Below are 24353 nucleotides of genomic sequence, written 5' to 3' on the forward strand. Positions count from 1 at the left end.
GGGGGAGAACCTGCAGAGGTAGCTGGGGAAGGAGGTGGAGGAGGAAACACTAAGCTGCTCTCTGGTGGAGGAGGGGGGAAATCCGGAGAGGGAACAGAGGCAGGCTGCCACTTGGGCTTCGCCTTCACTGCTGGAGGCGACTGGGGAGCCACGCTCAGCGGCAGGGGTTTCAGAGGCTGGGGCTCGGTGGCAGGTGGGGTGGGAGGAGGTGGGAACTGGCTGACTATCTGCTTCACCACTGACGGCACTGGGGACTGGGGGGACGGAGGCGGCTTCACAGAGAAACTCTGCTGCTTTGGGAATGTTGGGGGAGGAGTGGGGCCTGGAGGTGCTGGGGGCAGCAGAGGCACCTGGGAAGAGGTGACACTTGGTTGTTTCTTAATTGCAAGGGGCAAGGGAACTGGCACAGGGGGCGTGACATGTGTGACCCCTGGTGATGCTGCCTTCCCGCTAGGCTGTGGAGGGAGAGCTGTCACGAGAGGCTTTGGGGGTGCTTGGGGTGGTGGGGGTGCAGGCACGGGGGGAGGAGGGGGCGGCAACGGGGGGGCGGCAGCAGCAGCTGCAGCAGCAGCAGCCTGGCTTATATTTGGTTGCACCTGGTGGATTTTGGGGGGGGGTGGCGGAGGTGTGAACTGTGGCACAGAAGGGGCGCAAGGCGCCGGCTTCAGCTGTGCCATGGCTGAGCCTGGAGTGGGAGGCGGTGGTGGAGGGGGGGGAGGTGGCATGACCCCGTTGGGGGGCACCAGGATCTGAGGTTTGCCCGAGGCTGGAGGGGGTGGGGGGGGCTGCTGAGCAGCGGGAGCCTTGGAAAAGGGCCCGCCGTGCTGGGCAGCGTTCTGCAGCCGGGTGATGGTGCTGTATTTGACGAACATGGTGGCAGGAGAGGCAGCGGATGGGGCAGCCTGGCTGGGGAGGGGGGGTGGAGGAGGAGGAGGGGGAGGTGGGGGCGGAGGAGGGGGAGGCGGCGGGGGGGGCAGGGGGGGGGATGGCTGTGAGGCTGCATAGGGGGTCGCCACTTTTGTCTGTGGGGACACAGGAGGTGCAACAGATATAAAGGGCCGACCTGCAGGCTCCATTCGGGCCTATTGGGAAGGGAATTTTAGTGAAAGTGGAAAGGGAGAAAAAGAGAGATAGGGAGGGAGGGAGGGAGACAAAGAGATTATAAAGTCAAGATCTAAATGTGCCTGTCATTAAAAATTAAGTGGCAGATCACAGCATGCAGAAAGTATTAGGAAAACAATTCAGCAAGAGACGACAGTTCTTCACACTTATCAAGCCTGAACCGTGCAGTCTGGCCACACAAGCTAGTAGGGGAGCTGCCAAGAATCACCGGGGCCGGGTCTACTGCAAACTATGCCGAAATTGTGGGAGAGGCAGCTGTACCCAGTGAGACACATTGTTCCTCCTGCAGGCAAGCATAATGAACCAAACGGGACGCTCCCCAGAGTGCCAATGGCCACAACAAAGGACGCTGGGCAGAGCAAGAGACTGTAGGCATCTCTTCAGCTCTGTAAGACTGAAGTTAAACCATACACAGCCTCCCAGAGTGTCTGACAAGCCGTTATGTTGTCAGTGCAGGCCTTAACACAGCTTATGCTGCACAGTGCAGAAATCCTGAACTGCTCTAAAACACACGAAGAGCAAGCTCTCCAAAGGAGCATTTCTGAGGTCCTTCTCCACATACTCTGACACCAAACACAAAAAAGAGGGACAACTAAGGTTTCCTAGGAAAATTTCCCCAGAAGGAAATGTTTAGAGATCTGCAACACAAGTTAGCTTGGAAAAGAAAAGCTAGGCATGCAGCTATGTTATTCAGAAAAAGAAAGGAAAGATGGGGAAAAAATGTCTACGGGAAGGAGCAATGGGAAAGCAGCAGGCAATGCTTTCATCTACTCATTGGGTTTTGCTCAGGTTAAATTGCTTCTCTAAAATTGTATACCCACATTCATGTTAAAAATTATAGAAAGATTACTCAAGTTTATCAACAACTTCCTAATACAAAGTGGTTTTGCTACAAGCCAAGTTGTGAACTTCACAGTGCACAGCTCAGAAACATGCATTAGAAATGCATACCAACACGGCAACTAACTGCACTCAGTACCTACACTTCATTAGTAGATATTTTGCCACAAGTTAGCCCAATTATGTTCATTTTCGTTGTATAAGCATGTTTGCATATTGCTTTGTTTTAAACACAGGTGCACAGAGTTTCTATATGCACAGAAACAACAACAAAAACATTAGAGTAAGAAACAACACGGGCAATTTACAACAAACAAGGGGTGTGCCTCTATCTGTCATGTTAGGTCTGTGAGGCGAGAGTGTAACAAAGTTCTGGAGCTTCATCAAACATCTTCACATAACAAAACAGGGAGAGATCTTGATCTCTTGCATATGTTAGTCTGCAATTACCATTCTCCCAATCACCCAAGTTAATGAATTTACAAGTAACATCCCCTGACCTTAGTTCTGCCCTGTATAAGGCACCACGGGTGTGCTGACCTTCACTTTTGACACCTGAGACAGCAAAAGGCAACAGGAAAAAATAAAAGCGGCATAAACAGCGAGAGAGGGAGACTGACACATAAAAGAACAGCTATCCCTGAATGGCAAGACCCTAGAGAGACTTGAACAGGGAACTGTCCCTTATTCCTTGTCACATAAAGCACATAAAGTGAGCACACATTCTGACGCCTGTTGTATTACCCTATTTAAAAGAACATTTTAAAAATCTAACAAGAAAACAAGACATGTTATTTTCACTGTCCAGCTGTGATGAACGTGAACAAGTGAATAAAATATTCTTTGGGCAAACAGCAGCATTTTGGGAAATTACATCAATAAAACCAATATATATATAATAATATACCAAATATATCAATACTGTTGTTTCCTTTCTTGCCACAGAATTTAACATTTGCCCCTACCAGCCTAATTTATTGAGCATTTAATTTCCTTCGGCCAGACCCGTACAGTATAAAAAAGCACGTACAGTAGTTTGGCTTAAGTTAAATTTGTGAACAATTTACTCAGAATTCTTTTTAGCATAGCTTCAAATCATAATTTTATATGATTCATTTCATTTGGAGTCTTTGCAAGTTTCCATTCCCCTGTGTTAACATGTGAGGATATGTGCCTTTTAATGGATTTGTGCATAGAAGGGAATTTAAATTGATGAAATCTTGAAACATGGATGGCCCTTAATAGGGAGCAGTCTGAATATTTTATTTGTAAAAATGCTTTAATCAGATAACATAAAAAATATGGGGGTTTATTTAAATGAGCAATTGCCAGCGGCACTATGGACTCGATGTGGTCCATAGTGCTAATCTCAAAATTTTCTCCAGAAGTTCACAGAGTATAGTAGCAAAGAGTTCACATTAAAAACAAAACTTCAGAAAACAGTAACATGACAGTTCTCATAGCAGTACTCTTCTACCTCTGTTGGATACATGCTAGACAGACTTGAGTGCCCTGCCATCAACCCAGTCCCTGCAGAAATGATGCACCCTGTACACATACACAAGCCATCTGCTGATGAACATGCAGCAGGTCTTGCAGACATGCAGTAGAAAAATTTGAATCACAGTTTAGTAAACTATGTTCCTGGGCCGTCAATATTACAATCGGATGATTTCCAAGCCAGCAGGCACTGCAGAAAAGTTACAAATCCCACCGAACAGAGCCAAGTCAGTTTTCACATTGTGCCACCTGTGCTTTTTTATTTGAAAATGTGATATTGTGTCTTATTTCTAGTTATTTAGCTGATGCACCAATATGAGGTGTAGTGACCCATGGTTTCATTTTTAAAAAGCCTCCTTCTCTATGTAGCTTGAACCTGCAGTTTGGGAAAGACTGAAAGGAGAGAAGATGGCTTCCCACAGCATCCTGCCAATACACTTCCACACGGAAGTGCCACAGTTAATACATGTATCGTGGCTGTTCAGGAACCTGGAAATTCCTTTAAGCCTGACAACCAACCAGCTGAAGTGGCGGTTCTGCTGCATGTGCAGGTATTCCCCAAGAACTACACCAGCCAACTACCAGACGTAAAACTAACCAAACCACCACAGACTCTCAGAGTCAACGGGTTACTATCTTTTGTAACTCTCTACCAGCAACAGCAGATAGCAAATCTGTCTCAATCCACAATTATTTTCAATTTTAGTACTTCTGCTTTAACCATGTCTATGTTTACTGCTTCCCTTTCCACAGGATATAATAGCAACCATTGGAATAAAAACATTAGAGTGTCTTAAATAGGTGTATCTGCCTCCAGATCTCAGTCATTTACATCTTTACAATGGAAAGATGTAACTAGTTAACTGAAGAAACATCTTAGTAAATTAATTTAATTCATCAGCTTGTTAACAGCTAATCTTTTTATTTGGTCTTTACTCAACACTAATTAATAGGATTCTTGGGAAGGACTATCTCATGCCTTCAAAGACCAGGGGGGGTTCTGTGCACACTAATAAAAACAAGAGCAGAAGGTTTCATGATTGAACTCCCTGAAAAAGTGATTCCTGAAAAAAAATGTATGCAGCAGTGTATGCGAATAATATAGAGTAATAAAAAGAAAAAAATCCATCCCGTTCCAGACAGAGGTGGAAGAGGTAACACTCTGTCTTGTGCATTTTGTTGGGTGTTGGTTCTCAAACTACAGTCTTCTTGTTACCTTGCTGGATTCCTCCAGTTGAGTGCCACGCTTCCAGGCCTCAGAGAACATGGAGCTGACAATACTTTGGGAACGGACATGTCCAGTTGGCTGGGTGTCAGAAACTCCACTGTCAGACTGATTAGAATGGTTTGATTGAGATTCTGTTTGAAAGAAAGCAAAGAAACAGTTTACATTTCTGAATGTAAGAGTAAAGCCAGTGTGCTTACAATGCAAGTCTGTATGACATTTATTGGTCACGCCTTTTAAATGCGTTATCCCACCAAATAACACTGTTCCCACTAAGTACTGCACAAGCTCCAGCTCACAGCCAGCCCACTGAAGACTGCTGTCTGGGCAACACAACAGAGCAACAAGACCATACTCATGCAGGCACACCAAATTTGACAAAGGAGCAGAACCTCTATTTTCAAAGTTTGTCTCTCAAGAGATTGTCTCGATCTCTGACTATGGGCAGGGACTATTTCCCAATTGCCAATTTCACATATTTCAGTTAACAAAAGCAGTTTACATCATTAAAACAGGGACCTTGATTTCTTTTCTTTCAAACAGATGAAGATAGCAGCATCAGGAATTTGAAATGAAGTTCCTCTTCTCAGTATCAGAAAAATATTCTCTTTTGGAAGTGAATGAGAAAGTATGGTATGTTCTGAAAACACACACCACTAGAAGTAATAAAGGTTTTTGGATTAATATAGTCCATTTCCTGCAATAGCCTCTCCTGCAGTCTCCAAATAATTGAGAATAAAAAAAGTAATTAAGTCTTTCCATTATGAGATAGATCACATTATTACCTGGTAAACTAGATGAGCTGGAGCCTGACTTGATACTGGAGCTAGACAAGGAAGTCCAGTCATATGCCGATTCTGTTCTCTTCAATGCTTCCTGATAATTCATGTACAGTTGCTTCCCATACTAAGCAAAATGACAAACAAATGTAACGACTACACAGGCTGTGTACCCTTTTCAGACTGTTGTTCTTCACCTCCAGCTTCTCTATTCCACCTTCTTTTTCCCCACAGATAAAAAGCAGGCTCTATGTAAAGGAGCTCACACAAAATTAAATTAGTGCAAATTACATTCTATTTCATTTAGCAGCAGTGGCAACTTCCTCCTCCCAGTCTTTTGCCTTTTTATTAGTGAATTGCTAAAAGAAATAAAAACAGTTTCTTTATGCTAGAAGAGATTGCATCAAACCACCCAGATAAATGCAAGAAATGGGCCAACAAATAAACTAAGACAACCTGGGGATCTTAGAAAACAACTCTGTCAAACTCTGGGTCCCATCTATTCCCAAAAGCCTTCCTTTTAATGTCTGTAAGAGAGTTGCCTGAAATCTAGCACAGATGTCAGTCAGAATTATGTCACGTGACAAAAAAGTACAGCAGAAATTGAAGGAAAGGGTCCAATTTTTCTAGGGAATGAAGGACGTAAGAAGAAATATTGTATAGTTCACATTCAGAATAGTTAAATAGAAGAAATTTGGATTTAGCATGTATTTTGCCGAATAACTATAAATGGTTTCAACAGTGACAACAACTCATGACAACAGTGCAAGACTGGCTAGAGGTTACCTTAGCAATGCGGATGCCATTGATCCATTGGTGTAGAGTTCTTACATCGTCACAGCAAAGATACTTGATATACTGGGATTTCTTCTGGATCTGAGGATGCTGCAGAAAAAAAAATAATCCCCACCGATATTTTAATAGCTAGGAATGCAAGGAAAGCCATTTATCTGCTGAGCTTTATACAGACAAATTTATTGTTGGAAGCTCTTGCATGGTAGCGCGTACTTTGGGCCCACTTACAAATGTTTGAGAGTATTTCAGGAGGTGGGGGGACTGCTTTACACACAAATTGGCAGCATGTCCAGCAAACACTGACTTCAGGTTTGAAACACTAGGAAAGGACGACTCTTGAGTATTGTAGTGCTGTACCTTCTACGTACCTACAGAGCTTTCTGCATCCCTAAGGCTCTTTAGAAATATTCATACTCTCAAGCCAAGCAGTCAGAACAGTGTCAGCTTGTAAAAACTGCAAGCAAGGGACAGTCAAAGTGTGAAGAGTTGTCTCCTTTAGCGGTGTATGGACTAAATCACCACCTGAGGGAGACAACTGTTTTAGCTTCCTCTCACCAAAACACACTAGCAGAAAGCAAACATACTCTTCTCTGCTTTTGCATGGCTTGAGTGAGACACTCCACAAATGACATACTATGAGCACAATTCTGTTCTCAGCTTGTAGAACCTTCAAGGTCCCTGTCCTACTGATACAGGGCTGTCATTTAAAATACTTGCTGCTCCCAACTGCATGTAGAAAAGGAAAAAAATATTTTATTTATAAATACAGAAGTAAAGAAATACTTTTTTTTTTTTTTTTTTTAATCAAACAATGGAAATTACTCTGGATGGATTACTCAATTGTTTGCTGTCTGTGCTGCAGAAGTTACATGTCACAGAGCTGTCATGGCCAACTATGAATACTCAACTTATTATTATCCTGTATTAGCTTATACACCAGCAATAGAGTATTGCTAGTTGTTCATAGGCATTTCAGTTTTAGTGAAGACTATTTTAAATATATATCAAATAACTTTTAATCTCTTTTCAGAATGTCTTCTCTTGCTACGTCTTCCAAACACAATTAATTCAAAATGAACATGAACACATTTATCTCCATAACCAGAATATATGTAGCTAACTTCACAATGATTTTAGATCACAGTTTTTGTTTTTCATAACCAATCTCTTTCACATACACATTGTGTAACAAAGAGGAGTCTATGAAACCATAAACAATTACTTCCCTAACAAGCTTTTTTTCCCTGGACTTCTTTAAAAATTTGGCTATACATAAATAAAATGAACCCTCAGAAATCTAACATTCAGGACCAAGGAGCTAATATATACAGCATGCAACTGTCATCTTTAACAACAGCAACTGTCTTGCACAGTAAGGTTCATGATAAACAAAGGAGACAAAAATGTAAAGACTAGTCCATTCTGCACTTTATTATAAATCAACCTTTCAGTGCTTTTCCCATTCATCTCCCTGTCCTCCCCCCCCCCTCCCCCCCCCTCCCAGCGTTCATATTTTGGAGCTATTTCCCAGCTTAGTGAGTCCTGGTGGCACAAAGTCAATTGTTTATACAATAAATAAATAAATAAATAAATAAATAATAATAATAAAAAATTGCATGGCTTCTATTTTGTTGATACTAATAAAAAACACAGATTTAACACGCTGAGAGTTGAGGAAAGCAGAACTCAATGTAATTGGTGATTCATCAGTTCCACACTGAAAATATCACTTTATTTTGTATAAGTTAGCCAACTAACTCTACAACATGAATCTACTTAAATAATAAAGGAAAACTTAGATGTTAAATTTTAACTTCATCATTTCCATGCCTTCCCTTACACTCAGAATGGCAATATATATATATTTTAAATCTACTAAGATAAGACTTAGTTTTATTTACTCTGGGTGATCAACAAGTTTGAAAAAAAAATCTATTTTAACCTGTCAAAATGACATGGATAGAAAGTGACATGCAAGCATAAGAAATCAATTTAGTTCAAGTAACCTAATAACTACAAACACAGGTATTTTTGCCTTTAATTGTGTTCAGTTAACTATGCCAAGGACTTATAAGACCAGAGAATATACTTCCAATTTCAGTTTTATGCTTTCTCCCTTAATCTCATGTCTCGTATTAGATATTCAATCTACTTAGGGTTATTTAACCTAGAGAAAAGGAGGTTCAGGGGAAACCTCAAGTTGCCACGGGAGGTTTAGGTTGAATATTAGGAAAAATCTCTTCACCTAAAATGTGGTAAAGCATTTGAATAGGCTGCCCAGGGTATTGGTTGTGTCACCATCCCTAGATGTATTTAAAAGATGTGTAGATTTCATAGAATCATAGAATCATAGAATCATAGAATATCCTGAGTTGGAAGGGACCCTTAAGGATCATCAAGTCCAACTCTTGACACCGCACAGGTCTACCCAAAAGTTCAGACCATGTGACTAAGTGCACAGTCCAATCTCTTCTTAAATTCAGACAGGCTCGGTGCAGTGACCACTTCCCTGGGGAGCCTGTTCCAGTGTGCAACCACCCTCTCTGTGAAGAACCCCCTCCTGACGTCCAGCCTAAATTTCCCCTGCCTCAGCTTAACCCCGTTCCCGCGGGTCCTGTCACTAGTGTTAATGGATTTGATGCTTAGGAACATGGCTTAGTGATAGACTTGGCAGTACTTGGTTAACGGTTAGACTTGCTGATCTTAGAGATCTTTTCCAACCTAAATGATTCTATTATTCTACTTCTCAGTGGGCCCAAACACACGTTGCCCTGTCTGTTGAAAAATGAAATCATTCTTTCACACCATACATAGGCAGCCACATGCTTCAGGCACATAAAACATTCTAATGTAGTGACATGCGTAACACCGCAAGAGATGGGTATTAGGGAAGATAAAAGTTCAAAGGAAAATTTTAAGCACAACTGTAACTATCTCATTACTTGCACCATTTTCAAATCCATGAAAATGCTTTATTTGCTATAAACATACTGTGAAAATCTGTTTTTAAAAAGCTTTGTAGCTAGCTATCTTGCAAGAACTAACACCATTTTGAAAAACGTGTGAGAGTCAAGAGAGACCCGGAGATGAGTTGATGCAATTTAAAATAATTGAAAGCACTCAGGTCCCACCGTTTAAGATCAGGTCATTATTTTTGTAACATTTTTTCAATTTGTTCTTTCTATTTGTCCTTTATATGCTGAAGTTTCTTCCTTTAAAGCATCCCCTTTCCCTCAGATTGGGCACCATAGGTAGCCTTGACACTCACAATATTCCTTTCTGCACAACTCTGGACCTATGCTCTGAGAAGACAGGAACTCCCTGACATTAGTGCTTCAAGGAGCACTTCCACTGAACCTGAACTGTTGCAAGGCATACAGTTTCCAAAGGAAGATTTTAGTGTTATATTTTATAGTAAAAAAAAATAATAACAATAATAAATAAATAAATAAATAAATAAATAAATAGATTAGGACTCAGTCTGGAAGTAAGGCAATTCAGGGCAATATGAAAATGTTTACGAAGTCACGAAGAGCATGAACAACAAGCAACTGTTCACTTACCGTTCACTTACCAATACAAGAACTAGGGAAAATAAAATGGAAAGCAACTGATGTATCAGAAGAAGTAAAAGAACATACAGGGTTTATGCTAAAGGCTTCTTGGGGTTCCAAAACAGAACAGCTGAGATCCACTCCATGACTCCCTAAATTTCTAAAGGCTGAAAAAGTATTCTGTGAAGTATCTCTGCAAGACTGTTGTGTACTTCTAATTTTTCCCTAAGCAGCTTATAAAGAAAGGCCACTGTCAAAGAAACCAAGAATGCTAGATGAACCCAGTAACGTCATTCTTCTGTTGTTCTCTGTACTTATTACAAGGAACTAAGACTAGTGTGGAAATGTCTGAAGCTCTTGAATTGCTATTTTTAGTGTTAGGAGTTTTAAAACAATTAACAAGTTACCTTCAGCACTAAACAATAGTCTGTGGGTGCTTTGTATTTGTTCCGATAGTCTTGTCCATAGTAAACATTGACATGATCTAGCTGTAGAAAGCATACAAGATCCCGCGAGACCTATTAAATACAAAAATACTAATTTACAAAATATCCTTTTAAGAAAACCACGCACACTGAAAAAATCAGTCTAGTGTTAAGATTCAATACTAATATAAAGTCTAGTTACAGTCTAATATTAGTTTCAATCTGATTTAAATACTAACAGTACAAAAAGGGGATACAGCCATGTGTAAACTCTTGCATCAGACATTTATTCTTTTAACAAGGTTATTCTTTTTCAAATTCAGTCCATTTTGGTGTGTGTGTTTTATTTGTATTTTGCCTTCTGACCACATTTTACAGCAGACTGCTAATGTTTATTCAGAGTTGGTATCAGGAGAGAGTAAATAGGACCAATTTGATCAGGAACTTTTTAACAGCTGCTTGTTATATTTCATCTTAGTAATAAGTAAGGTCTCCAAATTCCAATCTGACCATAAGTATACTTCTTATGATGTTTGGCAGTGATTGTAGGCCACAGAATTTCAACAGGGTATCTTGCATACAGATTGCTTTAAATAAAAGGCTATAGAGAGAACATTTGAGATATATTCAAGTCTAAAAGAGAACTGATGCAGTGGGAGAGCACAGGAACGATTTTCTCTTCATTGACAGCTGTGTGGGAAGCAAACTTCCTGTGTTGCAGACCAGTTCATGCTGTCAAGATCCACAGATTCGTGGACAACTTGAACTTGCAGGAGTTCAGCCTTGAAGCTATAATGCATTTGTAGCAGCTTTCTATTTCCTTTTCATTATCAAAAGATACAGAGCAGTAGTAAATGACACTGAAGAAACAGAACGATATTTTCCTATTTCAAAAAATGTAGTCTCTTAACTCCACCAATCCTTTTTCTTTGGTGTTTCTGACCACCTAAGCCTGAACTTACTCAAAGAGCAGACCCATGTTGTCATGCGATTTGGGGTTAGACAATTTACATCAAGTGCCAACACAGTAATTTAAAGTAAATTTATAATTTTCTTCCATGATAAAGCTGCACTGTTAATTAAGGGCTGTGGCTCTGGTCAGGGCATAGCTAAGCCAAGCTCTGAGGCTGACTCTTGTGCACAAATGATTTACCACCATAAACAACTTGGAGAAATTGCTTTATAATAGCATACCTTTGCCTTCCCTTTAGGTACATAATAGATTCCAGAAGCTCGAAGAAGAAAGTAACGTTTCTTCCAAGACTTCTTACCATCCTCTTTCAGCCACAAAACTCCCTCAATTTCTGGCACAGTTACAGAACTTCCACAGAAACATTCCTGCAGATGAACACATGGTGGTTTGGGAAGAGACAGAAAGAGAACATACTGCATACAGGGTTTTCTTCAGTGACTGAAATTCTGAAATTCTTTATCTAAGGAACACATACACAAGTACTTTCTCCATGCAATAGCATGACCTAGAGATTAAATGCAGAAGGTCTAATGTAAATCAGCCAAATACTGTATAGGATCTTAGCATTTTCTCAACAGAAATATTAGTAGCTACTGTAAAGATTTTCTAACCACTGCTTGTCAGAAATATCCTCCCAACAGCTTTACTGGCCTTAAAGTCATGAGGTCACCTCATAAATCTACTTATACACAAAACCTAACTACGTATGCCTCCATTACTTGAGTACTTTGTTGCTACTAATGCCAATACTACATTTCCTGTTAAAGTTCTATTTATAAAAAGCTGACAGCGGAAAGAAAAGTGCATTAAATACACTCCAGACTAATACGCAGAACAGAGATATATGAGGAATCCTAAAAGACAGGAAGAATTAGACAGCATTAAAACCTTCTGTGTGTTGTGGCTCCAAACAACTTTTTGATACACATTATTCATATAACCACTTGTTAAAACTTGTAGTAATAATAGACTAAAAGTTTGCAATATGCTACTCCTAAGAGTAATTGTATTATTAAGTATAATCAAAAATTAAATATTCAAAATATTTACTTTTGTATAATGATTGAAATAATAATCATTATTCTGGAAATAAAGTGGAAGCTATCACACTTCTGCATGGGTACATCTCTACAAAAACACCACAAAACCATTCTGGTTTTAGCTTGTAGATACTATTTGTACTGCTTGCATTATTTTGCTCCACACTTACTTTTTCTGTTGTCCTCAGTTCCGTAAACTAATTTATGTGTTCAATATTAAATAACTTCATTTTCTGTCATTCATTTTATTATTTTTTTTTGTGGTTTATTTTGAAATGTAAATGAAACTATTTTTAACTGCTTTGCTTACTAAGAAAATTTAAAATACTAACATAGACTCTTCAGTGAAACAGTGCTACAGAATTTTGTAGAGAACAACAATTCAGAGAGAACTAGTTTAAAAAATTATTTCTACTACCTCAGATAAATACAAGTTTTTAGAGGTAACCTCACTTCGGTTACCAAACAAAATAAGGATACATTTTTATTAACCAATTTTATATGAAACAGTAACATTAGCCATTTATCTCAAATGCAACACATTCCATCCCATTTCCCCAGAACTACAATCAGCTGCATTCATGTAGTTCAATAACCACAACCTTTTAGAGTTTAGCTTCAAACTCTGAAATGACTATTACGTCCTTTTTATTTTGGAATTCTTACCTCTAGCAGCACCTCTTTATTTCTGTCTGCCATCTCAGAGGTCTCTTTTTTCCCCAGAAGATAGTTCTGTAACAAGAGAAACTCATTATTTCTATAGGCATCATGAAATGTAGCCAAATAATATTTCTCACGTCCCTTTCTGCAGTAGTAAGAAGAAATAGCTGTTATCTAAGAACATTATGTAATTTAAACAAAACTTTATAGTCCAATTGAGACCGTCAAGACTGCTAAATATTACATGGACCTTAATTACTACTACCTTTTCCAGTAGTATGAATCAGTCTCTAACTCCTGGCCTAACTAACAGCCTCATAACAACATCATCCTTGTTTCTACACAATTAACAGCTGACTGATACAATGCATCCAGAAATAAAAATACTGGGAACTTGAAAACCTCACAAAAAATAATAAACAGGTATCTTTAAAACTTTTTACATCCTGATTTATGTGTTGACAGAAGCACACACAGAAGAAATGTACTTCTTTCCACGTGCTTACAGTTCTCTGAATATTTTTCATAAAGAACTACTAAATACTCCTTGTCTTCTTAAAAACAACCTAATTATGCATAGGTACTATATCTTATTTAGTAACATTCCTTGAACTCTTTTTCAGCTTGGAAAGGACTGGGACTACGGAAGTCTTCCTCTTCCTAGCCTCTAGCTCTTACTGGAAAAAAAAAAAAAAAAAAAAAAAAAAAAAAAAAAAAAAAAAAAACCACCACCAACAAAAGACAACAGTATTCATGAAGTTTAGCTAGATCAAGACTTTAAATGAAAGAGAAATGCATACATTAAAATATTGTGTTTGTGCTGGTACCTTATTCTTATAGACAGTACCTACCATATGTACTAACAGTAACCATTTATCAACATGTTTTTAAAAAGATTTTTTTTTGCAGTTTTTCAGCTTTCTCATAAACCACTTGAAAAAGACTAGGTTTTTAATTTTTGCTCAGAAGTATACTGTCTGAAAGGATGGCCATGCAAAACTGACACTCAGCTTGCTAGATAAATAGGGAGTTCAGATCTAAGAAATTACCACACAGATGTCACAGTGATATAAACATAATCCATGACACCGAAAGGCAATATTTTAGCTAAGAGTTATAAGAGAGCAAGTGATATTATATGCAGTTCTTTTCAATTCCAAATCGTCAAGGAGTCACCTTGTGCTTTTCTGTTCCCTTTAACACTTTCCTTCACCCCCTTATGGTACTGAACTGCTACTGGATATCAAATCCGTAGCTGTCATCTGGAAATCTCCATTATCGCCTGTTGACAATCAGTGCGCAAGAAAAAAAGAGGACCCTTAGGTTTCCTAACCAGTGAGCAGGATAAAGGGGAGATTCTCATCTCTTGTCCTTCAACTGTGGAGTGGCTATCCTCTCTGATTCTCTGTTCACCTTCTTTCCAACAAAATAACAATGCACTGAGGACAGGCATTATTCTGAGCAGTATCTGTCAATACCTTTGTATTACCACATATTTACATATGTGAAGAGCATGGAGTACTGGTGCAAATACCATAAAACTTCCTGCCTTTATCTCCATTAAATTTACCCACAAACACATTAGAAAACCGATTGCTTCAGCTCATGTTTTTTCTGTTAGGGACCTGATTTTGTACCAATCACATCATGAATGTACATGGCACTGAGGTGTAAAGTTGCATAGCATTTTTATACACATAAAAATATCAAACTATAAGTATTGAAATGAATGCTACAAAAAGTAGTAAGAAACTGAAATCCGGCATGCACGCGTGCGTAAATGCATACGTTTACCATGAGCCTCGGGATTACCTGGGGATTCTTGAAAAGTGCGTATTTCTCTATACGTTCCACAAACATTAGTTTGTTTTGACTGTCTCTTGTCCAGTTCAGAAGATTTTCAACTAAATTTTCATGATCTTCAAAGATCCTTTCTGCAGCAATAACAAAAGAGCAAATACATTTTAGTCTGTCACATTTTGCAAAAGAAGCTACTCTGTATTTGCATCTTGGAGACAAGGCATGTATAGAAAGAAAATACAGTTCAAGGTCTACCAAAATGGGGAAAAAGTTTAAAACACAGTAAGAAACTAAAAGAACTCAGTCAATTTTCAGAAATGCCTGGCTTAAATTTACACATATGCACACTCAGTACACTCACTCCCCTCTCCTCAGGCTTATGGTCTGTATATTAAGCCTTAACAACACATTTTTTGCTATGTCACAATGCTTACCATCCTACTTGAGCACAATGGACTCAAATAACAATATTTGAAATGTTATGAGTACAAATAAAAAAGCTATCACATTTATATGTACTCTGGTCCACAGAGCCCAGGAAGGAATTTATGAGGTGGCTTTTTCAGCACAAGATTTGATTCTATTATATACCTAGTCATTATCTCACTCTTACAAAGTATCCAAAAAAGTAATAGACAATGATCAGAGAGAAAACGAAATGTTTCTGAAATGCAGAATACCCATAGTTAGTGGGGGTATGGTAGAAGAATTCTGAAAACTGACACAGTATTTCTTACAACTAATCTGTCTGGGTGGATAAATGAACAGTGGCTTCTGAGAACACTGAGCTATGACTCTCTATTGAAATGATTGTCACCAGTACCAGATAAGGAGTATAAGCAAAAAGGAAGAGAGGAAGAAAAAAGAAAAAATTACTGAAATGGCCAAGAAATAACTTCAAATCCTTATTCTAAAATAAATAACAAATAATATAACTTTAAGAAACCACTGGACCAAATTTCTCCTCCTTTAAAAGACACTCAAGCAGAATCTTGCTTTCTGCATTTTGTTCCGTCTTCATATAGGCCATACAGTGGCACTTAAGCAAATTAGTTCTTTCAGAATCCTTGGGGACTTGCTTGACCTTTCATTAGCACGTGGAAGCAGAATATGCTTCTCAACCCCAAAATCAATTACACCACATTTTTACAGAGGGCATATGGCACTGACCACATTCAGACCTAGGATCTATAACTAAGACTGAGGTGACATGTGGCACCTCAACAACCTTATTAATTAAGAATACTAAACAGGGCGAATGCAACAGAATGTCATCTGTAGGGAATGAACGAAGGTTTAAGATGACATAGGCATAACACAGGACATTACTGAAGTCTCAGTGACATCTTTCTAAGGTGCTTTCAAATTACAACTCAACCCCGAGCTCTATCATCAACACAACAATGCTGTCTTCCAAGAATGTAAAAAAACGTTACATAACAGAAGAACAGAATAGAAAAATCTTAAAGACTGTGATACACAGGCTTAAATCTCACCACAGCCTAATTGGGGAAACTGGACAGCTTTCTAAACATATCAACTGCTATTAACAATAACTGAACTCAAACATGAAACAAAATATTCACTGACTATGTATGTACCCCAAGTTTGCAAAACAGCAAATAATGCAGTGTTCCCATTATTGAACTTATTACATAGAATTAAAAAATTATAGCTCTTGGTTATTTCATATACCTACTCTGCTCTAACAATAAAAATGAAAACAATCTTTGTACAAACCAAAAAAAAAACACCTTCCAGAGTCATTTTTGTTAAAAACCTGCGGAGTACAACTGGGAAAAGCATTTCATTCTGTTTCCATTTCTACATTTGTGAAATGGAAGTAAATATAACTAAGTTCTTGGGTAAAACGCATAAAAAGCTACTAGTTAAACTATTACATAGTGGGCTTGTACTTCATGTGCATGTGCCTAAAACAGACTCCTCAAAAATTAGTTAACCACACACATTTGAAGCAGACCACATAAAAAGCAAAGACGAACAGGAATGCTACAGGCCACGTGTCTTTCTTCACAGTTTGTTAGCTTAACACTTTCACTGCATTTCACTGCACTGTGCAAGCAATGAACAATCAACTAACAAAGATAACATGACAAACACAATGTGAAGGTAGATAGGTATTTTATGCCTAGCTAGGGTAAAACATCAAAAAAAAGGTGTTCCTTCTGCTTACGTTCATATTTCCAGAAATAAATGTTTGGAAAGATGAACTGGTTGCAAAATAATGCAATACAATATAAAATAGTACATAAGGTAAGAGCTTTGCATTAATCATTTTTCATCTGTTTTTTAAGTTCCTGTATAAAGTGTATGAGGCAAACAGTCTGTATTTTGGATTGTCTTTTTTAAAAATACATGTGATTTGGGTTTTCATAGAATTTGTGCATATTATTTCTTTTTTCAATACAGGACAATTTTAAGACTTATTTTATTAAAACTTTTATGTTTTGTGCTCACTAATACGGTATTCTTCATATGAAAAGTAGAAGAGGATACCTTGTCACCCAATAATAGCCTTTTCTGTCTAACAATAAGTAACATTAACAGCCTAGTGTGGGATGATAAACATTATAAAGACAAAAAATTTAAATCACTCTGAGGACACAGATATGGATAAGTATTACATCAAAAGATAACAATTATAAATTTATAATGATTACTTACCCATTTGCAGTTCAGAGATGGTTTCCACCAATGACCAGTCTAAACTGTAACCACAATGAGATTTGTCCATCAGATTGTCTAATACTTGTCTCACTGTCTGCCTCTCATCCACCATCATTGTTTTTGAGCTGTCATCAGACATGTGGACTCTGATCACCAACTATTAAGCAGAAAATTAGGACAACAAGAAGAGGATTAACTTCCCACGTTTCCTTCATTTAAAATAAAAACCTATTTTTTAAGATCTAGTTTCTTTTTCTAAGATTTTGTTAAATAATGTAAAATATTAAGATAAATCAAAATTATCCCTCAAATGTAAAAAGCCATATATGATGATTAGATATTTCTCTCGTGGAAACTTGGCAAAATATCGTTTTCCTTCAGTATATGGGGGTAAATAAAGGTTTTCCCAATATAACAACAATGTACTTTAGCTGTGTGTTAAGGAGGAAAAAAATCCATCCTGACAAAGTGCCCTGATCTGATTAATAACGTGACAATTTTTCTCATAGGTGTGGGTAGCACAAGCACTGATCAAGAGTTCTGCACAAACTTCCAAAGAATCACAGTTTTTCAGATTTGCACCTCAAAATTTCTGCCTGCTTCCCCTATATTTTCTAAATATGCTGATCATACAAACTGTATACCTATACTAAATCTTCCTTTCCTGGGGAGTATGAAGCATTAGTGTAGAGCAAATCTGCTTTTAAAACATAGTAGCTTTTCACAGCCACTTTAAAGAGGTTGCTGCCCAGAATGAAACATGCAGCTGTTTCTTCAATTAATCAGAAAACTGAAAACAATAGATTCTTCTTGCCAATTATTACGCTGTTTGCTTCCTTTTTACACCTTGCTCAGCTGGAAAAGTTAAAGCATACTAGCTGTAATGTACTGGTTGGTTTGTTAATTCTCTTCTTCCAGCCAGGACAGTTTTTCAGCTTTTGTTATAAACACTAAATGGAAAAAGACATCAACAGTTATGGAAGAACTTCTAAATTAAAATATGAAGACTAAACCTCGAGGGAACACCTTATATTCTTTGATAATACATCAGGTAATATCACTAGACTTCCTCCATTTGGTAACCTCTGTCCATAATCTGGAATACCTGCATTCCATTTATCACTAGAAAATCCTACTACTCAAAATGGGAAGTGGGTATGTAAAGAAAACAGACCCAAATTTTAAAGATGAGACTGCTTAATACGCAAAGACAATCTCAGAAGGCTGGATCTTTTTCAGCTCTGGGTGGAAGTCGGCAGCCTTTTAACAGTGCACTAGCAGCAAAATAAGCTATTCCTTAAGGAAAACATATTATTCCATATGCTAATATTTTTTTGTTAGGTGTTCTGGGTCTGTCTGGGATGGATTCTAGATGACAAATACATTATCACTCCAGATCAGAACACTACAGTGTTCCTATTGTCTTTAGTGGTTCTTAAGTGTAATAGACACAAATGAGAAGAATTCTGCCTGCATTTTCCAGGGGAACAAAACATAAAAGAGAGATCTCATTAAAAAAGTGTAAATAATTTACCTTTTTCACTTGTGCCTCTTTAATCTTCTCTAACGCGACTCTGATCTTCTCAGCTTTCAGTTTAGCAGCCTGTTCCTCCTGGGGGGACAAGATACACCGAATTTCAGTTATACAAACTTCATTTGTGTTTTAGAAGATTTAATTTTGATGCTATCACACTTTAAAACATGAACTGAAATGCAAATTTACCCACTGATAATTCCATAACTATTTGTTAGCGGTGATGACTATTATTTTCAAAGCAAGAAATATTACTATACACATCTGACTCTTAGAAATACAACTGCTATTATCTCCAAAATAACACGCTGGAGGTATATAATTTCTGTAAACACAATTGGTTTATCTCTATTCTTTCACATTGTAAATAGCCTTGCACATTATTACCAATAATTTTAACATGCATTTAAAGTCATAGTCTTGGACAAGACATGTTTGGCAAGAGCTTACAATTGAGTGCACTGAACAGATTTATGGTTGATCAGCATAAGACTTACATTCTGATATTTCTCGGTGTGCTATTTAACAGTATAAAGAAACTATGTGAAACAAATCCTCTAAACAGGATTTCACACTATGTCCATTGATTTGGAAGACTTAGTTTGCATTATGTAAGTGGCCTGAACACTTCTTTTATCCTTACTAGATTCTGTATTTCTCCTCACTTGATGTATTTTAAGACACATAAAAGCAAACAGGCATTCTTTTCTTCAGTGCTCTTCTGAAGTTCATTAATCTAGTTTTGTTACAACCAGAAGAAATGCATTAAAAATCCATGTGATATAAATCTATTCTATCTATCTGCTGGTAATAAAGAAACTTGCCCATTATGACATTAACAATACTATCAGGTTTTAATTTTTGTCGTTTCTATTCAAAATGGACTTGAAATGAGGAGCTAAACAAGTAACCCATCTTTTCAATGTGATCATATACGGGTTTCAGATTTCAAAAGTCTTAAAATGTGGATTTTAACTGTAGCTAATATCTAAACGCACTATAATAATTCCCCCCCCCCCCCCCAATAAAAACAAATTAAAAAATACATTAATAGGTTAAAAATCTGCTTCATATTATTAAATCTTCTTAGAAACGAGAAATTAAGATTTTTCTTACGTAGTACAACCTATCTCAAGAACAGCATGACATACAGATTTTTTTTCTGCATTGCTTTCTTGTATTAATGTAACTTGTGGTTTCTTTATTACCTTTAGATTATTGCTTTCCTTGTAAATATCAAGATTCAGCTATCCTCAAAACCACAGAGTTTAACCTTTTTACTTCTCAGTGAATTACTAATATTCCCCATCAACTGCTTAAAGGTTTTTCCTATTGTATTCTTACTTAACAGCTTTTGCTGCCTCACACCTATGGCCGCACTGGGAAAAAAAAATGAAAAGAACATCAGCTAGACAGTAGGCTGTCTTGGGAGACATATGACCCTTGTCAAAAAAACAAACAACAACAAAAAAAACAACACAAGAACAAGAACAAACAAACCAACCAACCAAACAAAAAACCAGTAATTTGGCACATGTAGAAAATTTCGGCTTGAAACATTATCTAGGAATTCTATTACCAAGTAGCATTTTTCTTTTTATTAGTCTAGGAAACTAAAATTTTTTATTCATCATAAAAATGGCATCACAGAACTTTGATAGGTTAAATCAGATTAGTATTCTATTAAAAACTAAAAGAAAAAAGCACTATGATACCTACAATCATTTAAATATAAAGCATGCCCAGAATTCTATAATATTCTTCCTCTTAACTGTTTTCATCCACAGAAAAAAATTAGTACCAGAAAACCCAAGGATTTAAATTCTTTCAAGTTGCTAACAGTGACACTACAAACCCATGCATTATGAAATCAGCAGCCTTCTTAAATTTTAATACATATTTGGAGAAATTTTGATTGAAGTTTTAAAAAGTTGCTCATCAACTCAACCATAAACTTTTACTGCTGTACAAAGGTTAACAGCACGTTTGTTTTTGCTCTTCACTAAAGTCAAGCAGCACAATTTTCCAGCCCATTTCACTGTGCGCCCATGCAATGCAGCTATCTATAGCAAATCCCAGCAGGAGCACTTTATAGCCGCAGCACACAGGTACATGCAGCAACAACAGAGAGCAAGCAACAAGGAATCAGATGGGGACCTCTCATACACTTGTGCCAACACAACTAAAATATCTTTGTTTATCTCAAAGTTCATAACCCTTATCATTCCCTAAAATATTTTTTTAAAATTCTACACCAAAAAAGATTTCAAAGATTTACTGTTCTACCACTTATCAATCATCTTTCACTTCCCACTCAACTTTAATGTAGTTCCAGGTATCAGAATTTCTTATACTATTATTACATTTTAACAAAGGCAGGTTAAATTTAAACAAAAAACAGATTTACAATGCTAAAAATAAGAATTGTTTTTAACCAGAGGTCTGAATCTACTTACTGAAAACACAGAGGAAAAGGAAGCAAGAATTAAAATTTCTGAACGCATAGAGTAGTCAAGGATTGTTTTTTTTTTGTTTTTTTTTTTTGTTTGTTTTTTTTTTTGTATATAATTAGTTTCAAGGGTGTTGTTGTAGTTTGCTGATGTGACAAATGTTTTTTTCAGTGGAGCAGGAGGAAGAAATATCTATTTTGATACTTAAATAGCCAAATAACTACTGAATTCTTCAGCCTTCATAATGATTTATTCTATTCCTCTCATAATTGTCCAAGCAATACCACCCATCTTCCCCCCACCCGTAAGAGCCACCCCCAAGCCCTTCCCTTCGCTAGTAAATCCTTCTAGCACCAGCGATGTGAGGTTGCCAAGCAGTCATCAATATGCACATAAATGCCAGGACTGCCACCTAGGTCATGGTTTCACAAGCAGTATGTAGTGGCATAAATCCCTGGTATGGCTGATACAACTGCCTCCCTTACACAGCACTCCTTTACAGTTGTATCAGACACAGACACCTTGAGTGGGGAGTTGACCCAGTTGAAAACTAATAAAGCAGGAAGACTGCTTTTCAGCAGAATCTCCTCCTTGATAAGGCTGCCTTTATAGTCACATACATGCTATATAAAAGCATAAAGGAGACACAGAGGTCATAAACCCACAAAACAGTGTTATCTCCACCTCTGACGGGAAATTAATATTCTCTTTTAGTAGCAGTGCACATCACTAAAATTCCAACATAAATTCTTCCTTTAAAGGGACAACTTTCGGAGTGCAGTTATACTTGCATTCTGAGGATTTGAGCCTTCATAGGCTTTTGATCTTGCTGAGATTACACTGTTATGGAAAACACTGCACCTGTTTTAAATAATGGTTGGCAACATGCTTATCATGAGAACTTGTTCATCCTAACACTGTGAATGAAAATTAAGAGCATAACTCTCCAACACAATGGTCTTAAAATTTATGACTTTTTTTCTTTTTATACCAGAACTCAGCTTCCAGTAATTTTACCCTATAGTGTAATATTGGTAAGAATAACCCCAAAAATCTAAAGTTAAGATGCCTTGAGTATAATAATAATAATCAGCGTTCTGCCCACTTCCCAGTTAAATGTGCAGTTAAAGGTATTTTGGTTGTGCTTCAGTGTTAAATATGCAACATATGTGCTATGACAGAGATGACCTTACTCAAACAACTTCATATTTCTAGGTCAGGGTTTTATTTTTTGTTTCATTGTACATTCTAAACTGTCAATTAACTTATAACTTCTGCTTGCCAGGCAGAACATAGGCAGAATAGAATAAAGTGGAAAAATATAATTGAAGAAGCTCATAGTATTTAGGAAAGCCAGCAAGTAAATTATAAGAGGTAAGTAGCGAAGTCCACATTCCATTTAAGTCAGTGGGGAAGACACAGAGAACACGAGATGCACACAAGCAGAAATGTGTTTTATGTCTACTATTGGAAAATTTTCTATAAAATCTTTTTTGAATGAAGATAATTAAATGCACATGATCAGCAGTGATTTCTGAAGGATTAAAAGCAGGTATCCAGTGTTTGTATCAATCTGAGCATTACTGAAGAGTTTTCTCTCTATTTTTTACAAAAGGAATACTAGAATAAGTGTACGTGTGATTAGCACTGGAAAGGAAATGCTGAATGAGTGCATAAGTAATCAGAATAATGTTCTTTTCCTCCACTCTAGGTGAGTATTAACAGCAGTTCTGTATTTCCTGACAAATTCATTAGGACACGTAAAACAATGTGTAGCACAATGAGTTGCACAGTCCATTTATGAACTGAACCAGAATTAGTTTTTGACCATTCTCAAACATTTGTTTTATTGCATTTCTACCTCAAAATAACCAGGAACAACCTATACCTGAGGAAAGCAAAAAGGAAAAAGACACTCCTCTCTTCTAAGGCTCAATAAGCATGAAAGGGTACAGCATCTACTTCTGCCGTGAGAAGGCTGCACTCTCTAAGGTTGTCTTATGCCCTGACACCCCCTTCTCCCTTCCCAACTCAGTATAGCATTTTCTGTACCTCTAGCAGTCTTGACTTCTTGTATTACATTAATAAATTCAGAAATGTATGTGAAGCAGTAGTATGGTTTTGGAGTTTGTCTGAGACAACTTTTTCACGTAGAATGTTTAAATTATGATACAACGTACAAGCAAACAAGGAGACGAACAGGAAGCTGTAATTTTCACTTTCCTTTAATTGAAAGGGTAGAGGAAGTGAAACAGAGGAGGACTACTCCTGCATCCATCAATCATTCAAACAGCAGCCAACGCTGTTTTCTCAATCTCACCTAATAGCTCCCATTAATGCCATCTTGGTTGTTCCTTCCCCCCCCCAATAGTAGCGTACCATTCACAGCCTTTTTTGCTAGTAGAAGCCTTACTCCAATAGGGAAGATGGCTTCTGACAGGAAAGTGGAAGCAGCAGTCACATTTTAAATGTATCTCAGAGCCACAGTGGCCCTTATCAAGGGCTCCTGCAGACAGGCTCTCTCCCCTATCTGCCGTCTGTTAAGGCAAAGAAGTAAAGCAAAGACACAGAGGGCAGTTGTTTATGAACTTCAGTGAAGAATGGCATCTACAAATCTCTCCAGAGTCTCCGTTGTGCTTGATCAAAATTAACAAGTACTTAAGTGTTGTGTGGTAAGCAGTTAAGTCCCATACAGCTACTTGCTCACTTCCCCCACGTGGGATAGAGAAGGATAAAAGCATAAAAACTCATGGTCTGTGATAAAGAGTTTAATAGGTAAAAGCAAAAGGGTTGGGTGCAATAAAAGCAAAGTAAGGAGTTCATTCATGAGTTCCCATCCACGAGCAGATGTTTAGCCATTTCCAGGAAAGCAGAGCTTCCCAAGTAACTGTTATGCATAGTGAAGATAAACCTCAACTCAAAATATTATCCTCCTCCCTCTTCCTCCTTTTCTCTCGGCTTTTATTGC

The 24353-nt window shown here is 37.7% G+C and overlaps 1 protein-coding gene across 1 annotated transcript in view; it reads right to left on the reverse strand.

Annotated features, from left to right (window-relative positions):
* Positions 1-24353, reverse strand: part of RAPH1 (Ras association (RalGDS/AF-6) and pleckstrin homology domains 1) — a 79388-nt gene that overhangs the window by 6820 nt on the left and 48215 nt on the right. Inside the window, 10 exon segments of the mRNA XM_035331253.1 lie at positions 1-1082; positions 4679-4821; positions 5473-5593; positions 6253-6351; positions 10223-10333; positions 11435-11578; positions 12920-12985; positions 14726-14847; positions 17399-17558; positions 18936-19013. Of these exon segments, the coding sequence (XP_035187144.1) occupies positions 1-1082; positions 4679-4821; positions 5473-5593; positions 6253-6351; positions 10223-10333; positions 11435-11578; positions 12920-12985; positions 14726-14847; positions 17399-17558; positions 18936-19013 (2126 nt within the window).

The sequence above is a fragment of the Oxyura jamaicensis genome, chromosome 7 (genome assembly GCF_011077185.1).
Source record: "Oxyura jamaicensis isolate SHBP4307 breed ruddy duck chromosome 7, BPBGC_Ojam_1.0, whole genome shotgun sequence".
Lineage (NCBI taxonomy): Eukaryota > Metazoa > Chordata > Aves > Anseriformes > Anatidae > Oxyura > Oxyura jamaicensis.